The sequence below is a fragment of the Chlorocebus sabaeus genome, chromosome 2 (assembly GCF_047675955.1).
Source record: "Chlorocebus sabaeus isolate Y175 chromosome 2, mChlSab1.0.hap1, whole genome shotgun sequence".
Lineage (NCBI taxonomy): Eukaryota > Metazoa > Chordata > Mammalia > Primates > Cercopithecidae > Chlorocebus > Chlorocebus sabaeus.
The window spans coordinates 5,494,651-5,509,479 of NC_132905.1; the positions used below are offsets into that span (position 1 = coordinate 5,494,651).

General features: G+C 43.0%; 1 protein-coding gene across 6 annotated transcripts in view; it reads right to left on the bottom strand.

Annotated features, from left to right (window-relative positions):
• Nucleotides 1-2,674: 2,674 nt before the first annotated feature.
• STX16 (syntaxin 16) overlaps nt 2,675-14,829 on the bottom strand; it is a 28,434-nt gene continuing 16,279 nt past the window's right edge. For all 6 annotated transcript variants that reach the window (XM_008012869.3, XM_008012876.3, XM_008012883.3 and 3 more), the window contains 7 exons: nt 14,610-14,717; nt 14,076-14,216; nt 12,758-12,920; nt 11,609-11,700; nt 10,911-11,054; nt 8,901-8,981; nt 2,675-6,080 (listed from right to left, as the gene is read on the bottom strand). In XM_008012869.3, coding sequence (XP_008011060.1) covers nt 5,976-6,080; nt 8,901-8,981; nt 10,911-11,054; nt 11,609-11,700; nt 12,758-12,920; nt 14,076-14,216; nt 14,610-14,717 — 834 coding nt within the window. In that variant the 3' untranslated portion in view covers nt 2,675-5,975. The remainder of the gene's footprint in view (nt 6,081-8,900; nt 8,982-10,910; nt 11,055-11,608; nt 11,701-12,757; nt 12,921-14,075; nt 14,217-14,609; nt 14,718-14,829) is intronic.

Here is a 14,829-nt window from a genome sequence, read left to right on the forward strand (position 1 = left end):
AACCACACAGTTACCCTGAGCGTTCAGGATAGTCCAGAGAGCTAATCTGGACAATTGGACAAATGATTATTTTCTTTTACCTCAATTGACCAGATCATTGTACACAAGTCTCTGCCATTTGACTCCATAGAATGTCCCTTTGTGTAGTAAGAAAGCCTGGCCATAGACTGGTACCATGACGTCTGTCCAAGGGTGGCATGGAGCTGGGGACAAGACACACAGCTGACACCCACCATCTAACTCTGAGTCCTAAATCAGAAGCACTTTCACACGTGCTAAAAGTCTCTGCTTGCACCCAGAGCTCTCATTAGTTCCTTCTAATACCCATCACTTGGGAGGAGGTTGTTTTCAAAACAGAATTAAACAAAACCATCAGGCAACAAGGTTAGAAGTGGAATCTGGGTGGCCAAGAAAATTAGGTTTTTTGTTTGCTTTCTGTTTTTGAGACGGAGTCTCACTGTCGCCCATGCTGGAGTGCAGTGGTGAGATATCGGCTGACTGCAAGCTCCGCCTCCCGGGTTCACCCCATTCTCCTGCCTCAGCCTGCCAAGTAACTGGGACTACAGGTGCCCACCACCATGCCCGGCTAATTTTTTGTATTTTTAGTAGAGATGGGGTTTCATTGTGTTAGCCAGGATGGTCTCAATCTCCTGACGTCATAATCCGCCCGCCTCAGCCTCCCAAAGTGCTGGGATTACAAGCATGAGCCCCCGTGCCCTGCTTTTTTCTTTTTTTTTTTTTTTAAAGATGGAGTCTTGCTCTGTTGCCCAGGCTGGAGTGCAGTGGCACAATCTCGGCTCACCGCAACCTCTGCCTTCTGGGTTCAAGCAATTCTCCTGCCTCAGCCTCCCTGGTACCTGGGTTTACAGGCATGTGCCACCACACCCAGCTTACTTTTGTATTTTAGTAGAGACAGGATTTCACTATGTTGGCCAGGCTGGTCTTGAGCTCCTGACCTCAAGCGATCCACCTGCCTTGGCCTCCCAAAGTACTGGGATTATAGGTGTGAGCCTCTGCGCCCGGCCAAGAAAATTAGTTTTTAAGAGCTAATATACACCAAGATATACAATTCTAGGCATGCATTCACGTGCATGCACAGTGCTAAGTTCTGAAATGTAGCTCATGCTGGATGAACCAGGTCTGCCCACCTAAATCTTAGAATGGAAACTTACCATAACTAATTGATGAATTAGAACTACAGAGAAGCAGGAAGTCTTTGTGATGAGCTGTCTTCCCTACACCCAACTAGGGATATCCCTTCTGTGAAAAGCTCTATCCACATGGTCCCACATGGCTTAACTAGGGTAAGGGATGCCGATGATCAAAATTAAGGCCGCATGTAGAATGACATGCTCTCCTATTAGATTTAGATAGAAATGGTGCTAGGAAAATAGGCTAGGTAAATTTTGTTGTGGCTACAGAACTATGGCAGACAGACCGGGAAGGATTCTAGATTGCTCAAACGTCGGCTCAGGATCAGACTTCTTATAGGATGGTCGCTAAATTTCACAGAGGAAATCTATATCCAGCCTGTTTACCTGCCGTCAAAGTGAGCATTCAAAGGGGACACCCCAAAGGTCTCCCACTTCCAGGCGTCCTGGCAAGTCATGCCTCCAAGTCATTGGTGGCATCTTGCAGCTCTCCACTGACAGCAATGCTTCTTCGGATTGTGTCTGCATACTCTTGTAGCACTGGCTCGAGACTGGGCCACCAAAGACTTAGCTGAGAACGTAACCCAAGAAGTCACCAATTACATGGGTGTTGTACCTTTATGTGGTCCTCTTCGGGATGGAGGATTTCTTTAATGTTATTAAGTATCATTGCCGGTCAGAATATTCTTGAACCCTATGGCAAATGTCTCTCCTTTCAGAGTGGATTTGATTCTTGGACAGAGCCAGTGGCCAACATGTGAGTTGGGGAAATGTAATTTCTAAACAAAAAACAAGGTGAGAGCGCAAGAGGAGGTTGTTTCTTTTGTGTAGTTTGTCAACAGGCTCTGAAGGGAACTGCTGTTGAGTCACTGCAGCACCTCAAAACCAAACACCAAGTGCGCCAAGGAGACCTGGCATGACAGCTGCTATTTTTTGTATGCATAAGTTCTGGTGACGAAACCACATACCCCTACCATCACTCAGGTCCACATCTCCCACCAGCAAAACATATGCATCAAAGTCAAGTTTCAGGACAAAGGTCCTCCTTGGAGGACCCCAGGACGGGCACAATCAAGGGGAAACACAGTCTTGGCTTTGAGTTCAACTGGCAGACATTGTCTCTGAAGTTTTTGGTGTAACAAAGTAGGAAAAAAATGTCGTTTAGAAAGTTAAGTCTCCTAGAGCCTGTGTGTAAGAACTGCTTCTCAACAAGGCACATCACAGTTTTATTTGAAGATTTCCAAATGTTTCTTGGTATGTATATAAAGTATATATTTTCATAAGAAAAATAATTATCTGCCTTTTAGGCAGTTGTTCTTTTTGTATATTGGATAGCAAATAGATTGTCCCTTTGAAAGCATCCATTAGATAGATCAACTTGCAGACACTGAGGCAAAAGCCTCATGCACAAAACAGAGTCAGGGGCCCAAAGGATCACAAAACTGGCCAGGCCCTCTCCTAACACAAATGCATTGGAAGAAACCATGAACCCATTGTTAAATTAATACTAGGATTACAGAATGTTCTTTAATCTGCACGATTGCTTTATTGTACAAAAAGTTTCCAGTAACAGTAAATTGATTTTAAAAAAGGACAAAAAAGTCATTTTGGATAGAAGCGCTTCACTAATTGCTTTATTTAAGCATACAAGAAAAAAAGTCTTATCTGACCAATAAGGTTGGAAGGGTTTTATTACCTTTAAGAAGCTATTAGCTAGGATAAAACACTGAAAGCACTTGTGTCAAAACAAATAAATAATGTAAATAACGCTCTCTCAATTAGCAGAGAAAGCAGTGAATCCGTTAAATCAGAGACACACACCACTTCACAAGCATGGCTCAGCCAGCACCACCACCCCCAAAACGAATGAAACAAGAGACAGCAGTTTTCAGTTACAATCTTGGGAAAGATCAGGAGCTTTGGAAAATGGATGGTAAACATGTCTGTTTCTCCTTCTACCTCCACTCAACCTGAGCTACCCCTGGACACTTTAAAGGAGGCATGTGTCCAGAAGATGCGTCCAGGGATGCCCAGAGGGAGCCTGTCCTGCTAGGCCTCCTCTCAGAGGGTGCATCCCAGGCAGAGGAGACTGGCCTGGGTGATCATTACCTCCATGGCCCAACAGAGCGTGGAAAAGCATGAGGTGCCCACAGACCATGGCTGTCAGCGAGTAAAGGGAAAGAAACCCTGAGGTACCATGATTCTTTTCCTCAAATGCTACTGATCTCTCCCCAAGTACAGGCTCAACAGAAAAATACAGTGGTTTGAGGACTCCAGGAAGTTAGCACACAGGCCCGGGGCCGGCTCCAGGCTGGGTCTGTCTCTCTCCCACCTTGGGAAACCAGTTATAGCACCAGTGCCCTGGCTTCAGGTGGAAAGGGACAGCTCTCTCACCCAGACGGGATCTTTAAAACAATTATTTTATTTTATTTTATTTTATTTTATTTTATTTTATTTTATTTTTTGAGACGGAGTCTCACTCTGTCACCCAGGCTGGAGTGCAGTGGCGTGATCTCGGCTCACCACAACCTCTGCCTCCCGGGTTCAAGCGATTCTCCTGCCTCAGCCTCCCAAGCAGCTGGGATTACAGGCGTGTCCCACCACGCCCAGCTAATTTTTGTATTTTTAGTAGAGATGGGGTTTCACCATGTTGGCCAGGCTGGTCTTGAACTCTTGACCTCATGATCCGCCTGCCTTGGCCTCCCAAAGGCTGGGATTACAGGCGTGAGCCACTGCGCCCAGCCCCTCCTTAAAACAATTTCTAATCAGATCCATTATTTTACCCAAATGGGTTGAGGGGACAAAAACCAACCCTCATCACCCTATTTGGTGAAAATAAATATAAATAAATGACGATCCTCTCTTAAAGGGTCATTTTCCTTCAGGGGTTTGTAAGACTCAGCACTTTAAAAAGCTTGAACAGGAATCCGGTATTGCCACAGTGGACTGTTTTTGAGGCAGTTCCCTAATTTGGACAGCCCCACTCCTAAGAGCAGCAGATCTAATTTGGAACGTCTCAACCATGGGTTAAAATCAGCCGGGATGAAAGGACACCTGCAGTGACTCTCAACCGCTATGAAGAGTCTCACATTGCAGGGCCGACTGATGAGGTGCTGGCTTCTTATTCTCCAGCCCTCCTTCCTAAACAATGCTTGTCATGGAATACCAGGTCTGCTTCCTGAAATGCCAGGGTCCCTCTAGGTCCTTACCATTCCACAGCCACATCAGTAATAAGAAAACCAGTGGCTACCTGGAGGTGGCACCAACTTGGAAAGGGAAGGCTGGGCAGGGGTTTGGATGTTAAGCCCATGAGCTGTTTGGACAACTTCAGTCTCTGGAATTGAGTTTAAATTTCTGTAAACAACTTCAAAGTCAATTCTAGAGAGACATTTTATGTGACTGGTCCAAATAAAACACATTTAATGAGGTCATATTCTTCTTCAACTTTTTAAGAGAAGCAAAAACAATGGAAAAGCCATTAAAATTTACACAAAGACCATTAAGACTCTACTGGTGTCAATTAAAACAAGGCCAATAAAACATGAACAACTTCAAAGTTACCATCACTTTCCACACTGTTCTACAGTTATAGGAATATATTCAAGCACCATATTGATCATAGGTAGGTAAACGACAAAGTCCTACTTTGGCGATCTAACCCACGCTCACACAAACGAGGAGCTTCCTAGTCAAGATGCGCCCAGTCCTTGGCAATGTGCCTGCTTCCTGGGCATTGCTCAGCGGCAGGCAATGGAACAGCCAATAAATCAAATCGCTGGTGGAATATTTTACTTTGAAATGGAGTGATGTTTGGTTAATAATCTGAGATCCACTAATCCTAAATGGGGTGACCCATTTAAAATGGCCTCTGTGTAAATTCACAGTTCATTAAACAGAGTCTGGTTTGCACAGGGCATTATGTAGTTAGTATATAACTCATGGATTGAGCAAGGATGGCTGGGGATACCCACGGGGACATACTGGCTGAGTCTGGTGGCTTTCATAACACTGTCAAGCTTTCTTTTAATGTGAGATTCATTTAAATCACTAACTTAAATGTAGGTGGTTTTGCTTAGTAACCTCTTTTGGTTTACAGTAGAAAATGCAGTGCAAACATTTTAAATGAGGAATATTCCATTTACAATTAATTTAAACTTATGAAGCTGTTTCAACTGGCCTATCTAAATGTGTTAATTAACATCAATGATGGTTTCTTATTTTTCACACTTTGTTACTCTGATCATTAACAGTGATGGAAAAGCTAAATTAAGTTAATGGGGAACGGATTATAAATTCTTAAAGGGCTTCTTAGTTTGTTTTCAACTGGAAAATATATAGAGAAAGATGAAGAGGCATCTTTGCCTCTACTCATCAATTTTTGGTAACAAATTTCTTAAAAACCAGATGGTTTAAAGAAAATTTTTCCAAAAATTATTTTAACATTCTGCTCAGACATGGCTGCTAAAAAAAATAGCATATACACATATAATACTGAACAGCTTCTGCAGTGCCTGTAAACTCTCAGCTCATTTTCTCTTTCTAAAAAAAATATATATATTATAACTGATCACAGAACTCAATCTCTATTGTGCAGCAGTACCAAAGGTCCTTAAATTCTCAACAATGAAGGAAAAACAAAAACCCATTCCCCGGACCGCTTGAGCAGGACTAGGGGAGGAGGAGTCCGTGGATGGTAAGGTTCGCTGCCCGGACGCCCTCGGATTCCTCGAGGCTGCACCTCTGTGGGCAGCTGGCGGGGCGCAGGCCAAGCCCCTCACACCCGGGAGATCCACACGTGCGGCACACACGAAAACCCAATGCCACTTATCGAGACTTCACGCCAACGAGGACAACAATGAGCACAATGATGATGACAAATAATATTAAAATCACAAGCATCTTCCGATTCTTCTTTTGATACTGTTCTGCCTACAAAAAGAGGAGGGAAAAAAGGCCGTCATTTTCCCCAAAATCCCAGATCAGGTCCCACTTGTTTCCAGAATGAGGCTTCCAGATCTCTCTGCACAGTGACTGAGGTCTCTGCTACAGGCTACATGATTGTAATCCCTCCATCAATCCCAGGGAATTCAATCACCAGGAGTGGAAGAGCCCCATGATCCCGGAGCTGCTTATTTACCCTGGACGTGGAAATGGACTTGTCGGAAACCTGCTACTAAGACAAAGGCTGACAGGGAAGTGAAAGCTCATGCTTCCGTGTACAGCTGGGCGTGCTTCTCCCTGCTTCTCCTCCTACAGGCCGTGGCAAGCGCCCCTGCAGCAAGGGCCGCCTGTTCCTGCTCCATGTTCTTGAAGCGAAGGACAGTTCCTTCAACGCGGAAAGAAACAACGGGCTGGAGGACCGTACCTGGCAGGTAGGCAACAGATGCCCAAAGAGGCCCCATTTCAACCTCCCCTAAATTTGGAAACAAGAACTCATCGTTTGAAATAAAAACACACGTGTGCCCCATGGATGTCATATGCATAAAGATCCCTCTGAGGCGCATCCTCCCAGTGCCGCTAACAATACAGCAAAGGAGCTCTCCAAGCTCCATCTGGGCACCAGGCCTCACCCTGCACATCTCTTCACCGGAACACCGCATCCTGGAAGCTCGGCAGGAGCGCGGGAACTCCACCATGCCCGGTGGAGAAATGCCAAAGGGCCCTGCCTGGCTGGCGAAAGACACACAGCACTGAGAAAGGAGAGCCAGAGGACAGCAGAGTTCAGAGGGCGCCGGGAGGTACGTCCAGAGAGAGCATGCGCTGCCTCTTCCAGACCTTGCTATGGCACAGGAGGGAGGAGACAGTGGAAAGGCAGCCCTGGCGAGAATGGCAATCTCTCCTACTCCAACCCCTACGGTGGGCTTGTTCCCTGAGCCTGCCTGCCCACCTGGAGGAGCCCCTCATTCACCAGGAGGAAACATCAGGCAGGGAAGAGCACCGGAGAGTCCGGTCATGGGGAGCAGCTTCCGACGCTCAATCACCCTTAGACTAGCCGACTGCCAAGCACGCGGCCAGTCGCGCGTGCTGCCTACAGCCTTGTGGCTGGAGGGAAGATGGAGCACGCTGACTTTTCTAATAAGTAACCCAGAACACCAGGGAAGCCAGTACTAAATAATATACTGTAAAACCTCTCAAAATGATTTATAAAGTAGAATCTAAAACAAAATTTTTAGTTCCCACTAGATTTGCTCACTCCCGCAGAGAAAGCTTTTCCTTTTATCTGTGTTATATTACAAAACATATTTCACTAGTTTTTATTTAAGAAACTTCAAAACCAATGCATAATTCAGCAGCACATCAGAACCTGGGTATTACAGAGTGAGAAACTAAAGTTAGTTTTCACTTTTAATAGACAGGGCTTGGCAACCAAATTAATCTAAATGCTTAAAAAACCCCTGCATAGACAAGGTCAGACTTCTCTTCCCCATCATAGGCTGAAGTCTCATATCCACCCACACGTGGCAACAAGCCCCCTGATAAGACAGCTCAGGGCTTCTGGTTAGACTGGTGCAAGGGCTGACTTTTTGTAAACCCAATACTGCTGTTAGATGGGGTGATCTCTGGTATATGAAGCGACTGATTTTAGAAAAATGGTAGCGTAGTCCTATAGTGAAATGGCAAAACACTCATTATATGGCTAGAAACTCCACTGAGTCCCAAAGATACAAGGAAATGGGTATTACTCAATTTGTGAAGTATTGTTATATTCCTTTTAAAGAAAATATGTAACCAATTATATATGGGAGTCTCCAGCAGTTTATGCATGTTTCGCATAACTGATAAGATTCCTAAGATGCTTTCCATCTATTTTTTTAAAAAAAAAGAATATCATAAAAAACATCCCTGAGGCTGGGCGCGGTGGCTCATGCCAGTAATCCCAGCACTTTGGGAGGCTGAGGTGGGCGGATCATAAGGTCAGGAGATCGAGACCATTTTGGCTAACATGGTGAAACCCCATCTCTACTAAAAATACAAAAAACTAGCCGGGCGTGGTGGTGGGCGCCTGTAGTCCCAGCTACTCAGGAGGCTGAGGCAGGAGAATGGCGTGAACCTGGGAGGCGGAGCTTGCAGTGAGCCGAGACCGCACCACTGCACTCCAGCCTGGGCGACAGAGCGAGACTCCTTCTCAAAAAAAAAAACACACACACACACACAAAAACATCCCTGGAACAGCTGCCTTATTAGCACAGAATAAAAGAATTACTACTCTACTCTCACTTCAACAAACTTCTCTTTTCTCAAGGTAATATACAGATATGTTGTGATAATTAAAGAGAAAATTAGATTTTTATCTTCTCCAGAATGATTCTCCACGAGCAATTCATCAGAAATGTGTCACAACAAGACAGGCCCAAGTCAGTGGCAACAAGCACACAGATTTTCAACACATATTTTAGCAAATGCCCAACTGATTTCCTAAAACGAGAAGCATCAAAAAAGAATGAAATATTTTCTAAAAGGAAGAACTCCAATTCCTTTAGAATTTACTGTCACAAAAAGGAGTTCTTGGCAATTTTGGATTTAAGTGTGAGATAAACCTGGAATCATTAACTACAATAAAACGGCAACAGACTCCACAACTGGCTTTAAATGAAATGACGAATCCCTTTTTACACTACTGTATTGAGAGTGGACAACACAAACAAGAATGCTGAAGATCGTTATGGTGGAAGAGAACCTTCTTACCAATTTCTTGATTATTTGAAAATAGTTCCTAAAATTCCCAACTTTTGAAAGACATGTTATTACCTTGTGAAGCTGTTTCAAGCCATCTTCGGTTTTGATACAGGACTGTTCAACGTTATAGTCAATTCTATCAAGGACCGTACCCTAGGTAATAAATAACAGTTACAGACAATCAACAATGGCAACTGTGAAAATTGAACGTCAAAAATGAGATATGCAAATTACAGACATCAGCATCCATAAGATGATATTTTCTTTCCCTGTATGCTGCAGGTACACACGGAGGGCTCTGGAGTTCACCCTCAAGCGGTGTCAGGAGCTTGATGGCAGAGTGCTGGTTACTGCCATCACGTCTAGCTCACGAGAAAGAAGTACTGACAGATTGACGTTTCCTTATTAGTTTCAGTTACCATAGAGTATGCCATATTCAGTCTTACTGGGGCCTTAAACAATATATGGTTCAGTGGACAGAGGCTCTGACCAGCACAGAAGCTCTGTGCCCCTTTGCTGTCTACATACTTGGATTCAAGTAAGCAGAGAACACCAGGTAAGCTCGACCCTGTTATGAGTAGACCTGCAAATTGACTATCATGTCTATAAACGTGAATACACATCTCTATGGGTCAGAGCAGAAAATGGTAAACTCCAGTCTACCACCTAAAATTAAAAATTTGGACTCAAGGGGAAGATGTTTAATTGTTTAATCTCTTAATACAAATTGGAAGAAGCAGACACTGGGCTATGAGGAAGAACAGAGCTTTTATTGGAAACATGTTGGATAAGAAGAGAGAGCAGTTCACTGGGAACCGCTGGAGTAATTAATGTAACTGGATCTTCCAGAGCCTGAACACTCCATTCTGCAGTTGGTTTCAGGGGGATCAGGACCCAACTCCCTGCTGGCAAGATAATAAAATGCCCTAATCAGATTTTAACAGTGAACAACAATTTAATTCTACTTGAAAGCTAGTGGTTCCAATCGCCATTACACAATAACCTGCCAAAATTAGAAGGGAAATCTTCTATATTATCAGAATCATTGCTGAGCTTGGTCAGAGTCAACACGGTCTCTACAGTAGGGTGCTCACATGAGTACCCTCGAGGCATGGGAAGAGAATATTAGAACTTCTATTTATTTTTTTATCAAAAAAAGATTTATTAATATTCTTATAGGGAATGACAGTAGCCTATGTATATAATTTTGTAAATACACACATCTTCAGGCTGAGTATCCCTTATCTGAAACGCTTGAGACCAGAAATATTTTGGATTGGGGATTTTTTTTAGATTTTGGAATATTTGCATACACATAATGAGATATTCTGGATGGGACCCAAGTCTAAACACAAAATTCATTAATATTTCATATACCTTATATACATGGCTTGAAAGTAATTTTATACTCTCTCTCTCTCTATATATATATATATATATTTTTTTTTTTTGAGACAGTTTCACTCTTATTGCCCAGGCTGGAGTGCAATGGTGCAATCTCGGCTCACTGCAACCTCCACCTCCCAGGTTCAAGCAATTGTCCTGCCTCAGCCTCCTGAGTAGCTGGGATTACAGGCACCTGCCACCATGCCCAGCTACTTTTTTTTGTATTTTTAGCAGAGACAGGGTTTCACCATGTTGACCGGGCTGGTCTCGAACTGCTGACCTCAGGTGATCCACCTGCCTCAGCCTCTCAAAGTGCTGGGATTACAGGTGTGAGCCACCGCACTCAGCTACAATATTTTTACTAGTTTTGTGCATAAAACAAAGTTTTGACTGCAACCTGTCACATGAGGTCTTGTGTAGGAATTTTCCACTTGTGGCATCATATCAACACTCAAAAAGTTTCGGATTCTGGAGCATTCTGAACTTCATATTTTCTGATTAGGGATGCTATGTATATAGTCATAAACATATGTATGTGTGTGTGTGTACACACACACACACATATAAAACAACAGGTGCACATACACATGTTGAGGGAATTGGCTCCAATTTTTTTCCCTGAAAGGAGTACAGGAAAAAGAAGGAACAGATAGTATGGCAGGAAAACCTATTCACGAGGAAGGCCAGCTCACATACCTGTTCTACAATCATCGCTCCTAAGTCCCTGAATATTTCATTCAGGTCAGAAATGGATTGTACAATCTGGCGAATCTCTCGTTCCCGCTCTTCCACCATCAGTGTGTTCTGCTCCACCAGAACTAACTGGTCATCTGTAAAACCCTAGCAAAATAGTGCACAATTTGTTGGATAGATTGTTTTCCCCTCTCAGGAAAGCTATGGTGTACTTGTTTAGATATAATTTAAAGACAATAATTTAAAGAAAATGAATTCTGAAAATATTTCTACAAAGCACATAAATAACAAGCAAGCACTTATTTTTCCCTAACAGGAAAGATTCAAACCCCCTAAGCCAGCAGGATCTAAAGCTCTGAGGCCATAGCAGGGAAGACAGAAGCCCATGTCTGCAACTCTGCAAGGGCAGATAAACAAAACCCCTGGGATAGCCCTCTACTTCTCTGGGCCCTTCCTAAGAAGGCAGGGTGTTGACCACTTTCCCAAAGGCTCTGGAAAGCAGATTACAAGGTCTCTCTGTGGCCTTTGGAAAGGAAGAAACAGTATGGCTGTTCTTCCACCTGCTGCAAAAACAACTTTATGAATATACAAGTCAACTGTACCAATCCATTGACACTGTGCAGAAGTTCGAGGTCTAGGAGGAGAGAGCAGCAGAATGGGGTGCACAGACACAGTAATCAGCTTTGCAGCCACTCACATACCCGATGGTAAAGAGTATGATCGTCTCCATCATCCACTAGTGGTACTGATGTGTCAAAAAAATGCTGGGATCTTTCCTCTCGATTCTTCATGCCTATCACAGATAGGAATTCACTTTACTTGAATATGTAGACCATCCTGGGTATTGTTCTACCATTAAAAGGGGGAATTCTAGAGTAAACTCCAACAGTCAAAATTGAGATATTCTTAGCCGCTTTAAAGAAGCCTAACTCCAGTGGGGGTGGAGGGAGAGTAAAGAATTACAAACACACAACAATATGCAGGCATTTGGGATTATTCAAGACAAAGTCACAGTGTAAATGTGCACAATTCACTTGATGCCAAGACAAAAATGACACAACCATCTGAGAATTTCTAAGTGAAACAGAAATATTTAATCTAACTGCTGTTACAAAACATTTTTAAAAAATCAGTATTTCTCTCTAGAAGCATCTCTAATAAGAATTCCATATGGCCCTAATCAAATTTTGGAAGTAATAAAATTAAAATACAAATGTGCCAGTTGTCAGAGGGAGGGTGAACTGAAGTTTTTTTTGGAGTATGTGGGGACTTTATTGATTACAATAGCAATTTAAAAAAAACCCAGTTTACAGGGTGATAAGAATAAGAAGAGAGCTGAAATCTGGCTTTGCACTATTTGGGAAGGAAAGGTCTGTTGGGTGAAACCCATGGTGCCAGCAGAGGAAGTGTTTCAAGAACCCTGGGGAGGGTTTCTCAGGCGCTCTCCAACACTTTGGTTGTTATGCAAATACGTGGCTTTCAGTAATAACAACTGCTTTTTACCTATTGAAGAGCAGCTCTTCCAAACCCCAACATCTAGAAACAACAGGTTTTTAAAATGTGCTTGATTTTCGAATTCTTGCAGCTTGACACCAAACAAATTTTGTTTGCTGAGATGCTGAACTATCTTGGTGCCCTCCCCCAGCCTTGGTTGGTACCCCACGCTGTGCCTTCATTCCAAGCCAGGGTTTCACATGAGGAGGAGGCTTCCCTTTATTGCATAAGGTGTGAACGTGTTCAAAAGGTAACAATGAAAGGTATTGGACTAAATGAAAAATTAGTCGCAAAAAAGAAAACATAAAGTGCTTTTCTTACTCAAAATCCCTTCACTAGGCCCGGGCAGCACTCACGTTTGAGGTAGCCCGACTGTGCGTGCCGGAAGCTGGTGGAGAGTTCCTGCAGGGCCTGCGCCAGCGAGGCCACCACGTTCCCAAGCAGCCGCCCCTCCTGCTCGGAGCAGGCCCGGGCCCGGCTCGGCAGGGCCTGCACGGCACGCTGGCACCTGTGGAAGAGCTAAGAGAACAAGCCCGAGGCTCAGGGCAAGCCTGGGAGAGAAGCCCCTCTGCTAACACTGCCATCATCACAAGCCCGAGTGAGAAGTGAGAGGCTCTGTTCACTCAGGCTGGTTTAGGAAAATGAATCTGTGGCTTAATTTATACAAACAGAAAGATTTCACTAGATTTCAGCTCCTGCCGTGTAAGGCCTGCTGTGTGCCCAGCTGCTCACGTATCACGTTAGACAGGCTGAGTATCCCTCATCCGAAATGCTTGGGATCGACAATGTTTAGGATTTCAAATTTTGGGAGATTTTGGAAGATTTGCAGAATACCTACTAGTTGAATACCCCAATCTGAAAATTTGAAATCCAAAATGCTCCAATGAGCATTTCCTTTGAGTGTCATATTGGCGCTCAAAAAAAAGTTTCAAATTTTGGAGCATTTTGGATTTCAGATTTTCAGATTAGGAATGTTCAACCTGTATTATCATATATCATATTATTATTGCATTCCTCTCATTTAATCCCTAACAAGCATCCTATGAGGATGGTACTATTATTATTAGTCCCATTTTACAGATGAGAACACTAGAGTCAGAGGGATTAAATGAGAATCATGTAACTGTTAAACTGATAAGAGTGAGGTTTCAAACATTCCAAAACCCCAGGGCTTTTCTCAAAGCACCATATTCCTCTGATAATTAGCACCCAAGAGACTTAAGTAAAAAATGTAAACACTGAAGTTTAAACACTAGTCCTATTATTTTAAAATTAATCAAATTTAGTATTTTATAAAAATTTTTTCTAGGATACTAAGTTGTTTTTTCAATTATGAGGACTATATTTTAGCATTAAAATTTCTTACCACTAGTATACAATATTAGCTATACATTTTAAAATCAAAAGATTGAACTCGATAATGTTTGAAATTTCATATTTACTTTATCAGTCCACAGTAGTATCTGCCAACAATTGAAAAACAGTCCCCACACCTCCAAGGCCTCACAGGTACCTACGCTGACAGTTGGAGGACTTCTGGGCCTACTGAGGTCCCTTTGAGAACTTCGGGTTGGGAAATGAACTCCAGGAGACTGACTTTGAGTAACACTCTAGTTTCTGAGATTGCCATGAGAAGGCTCACTGGTTTCCCCAGGACTCACTTGCACTCCTCACCTGAGTGATCTCTTGGGTAGTTATCTCAATGGCATGTTCCTCTTCACTGCTGTCATCCAGGGTGGGTCTGTTTAAATGCTTGTCATGAAGGCTGGCCAATTCTTTCATCTTCTGCTTAATCCGGCCAACATCATACTGAATCTAAGCAAATGAAGTCACAGAACTCCACTGATGCCAGGCAAGCTATTGGTCTGCCTCCGAGACAATCAGCTACACTCCGCATACAGAATTCGGTCTACAGCAAACTTGTTGGCTTGCTGATGTGTGAGCAGCTTTAATTCAAATTACCAGAAAATCACATAGCATTCTTCCTTGTTGCATGGTTTTCAATTTATTCCTATAATTCACGTAGTTACTACCAGTGTTAAAACTAAAGCTAAAATCATTAACACACACAAAGACATCTTAACCTAAAGTATTTCTAGAAATATACATTCAAGTGCAGCCAAATTCGTTTATATGACAGATATCTTAAAATACGTTGTCATAATTACTTAAAAAAACAAGATGGTATGAAACTAACATGCAACTTACTTCATCCACTCCATCCACCCATTTAGGAGGTGACCGTTTTGTCACACCAATTGCTGCTTCTGGATCTAAGCTGATGCCTGACACAAGTGCCATACGGTCATCAGCAAGCTACAGGAAAGTAAAGGGACAGGAAAAAAATTATTCCAATCTAATTTAGATACAAATACTCTTACTCTCTCTTAAATGTTGATCCCTGAAAAGATACAGAAAGGAGTGAATG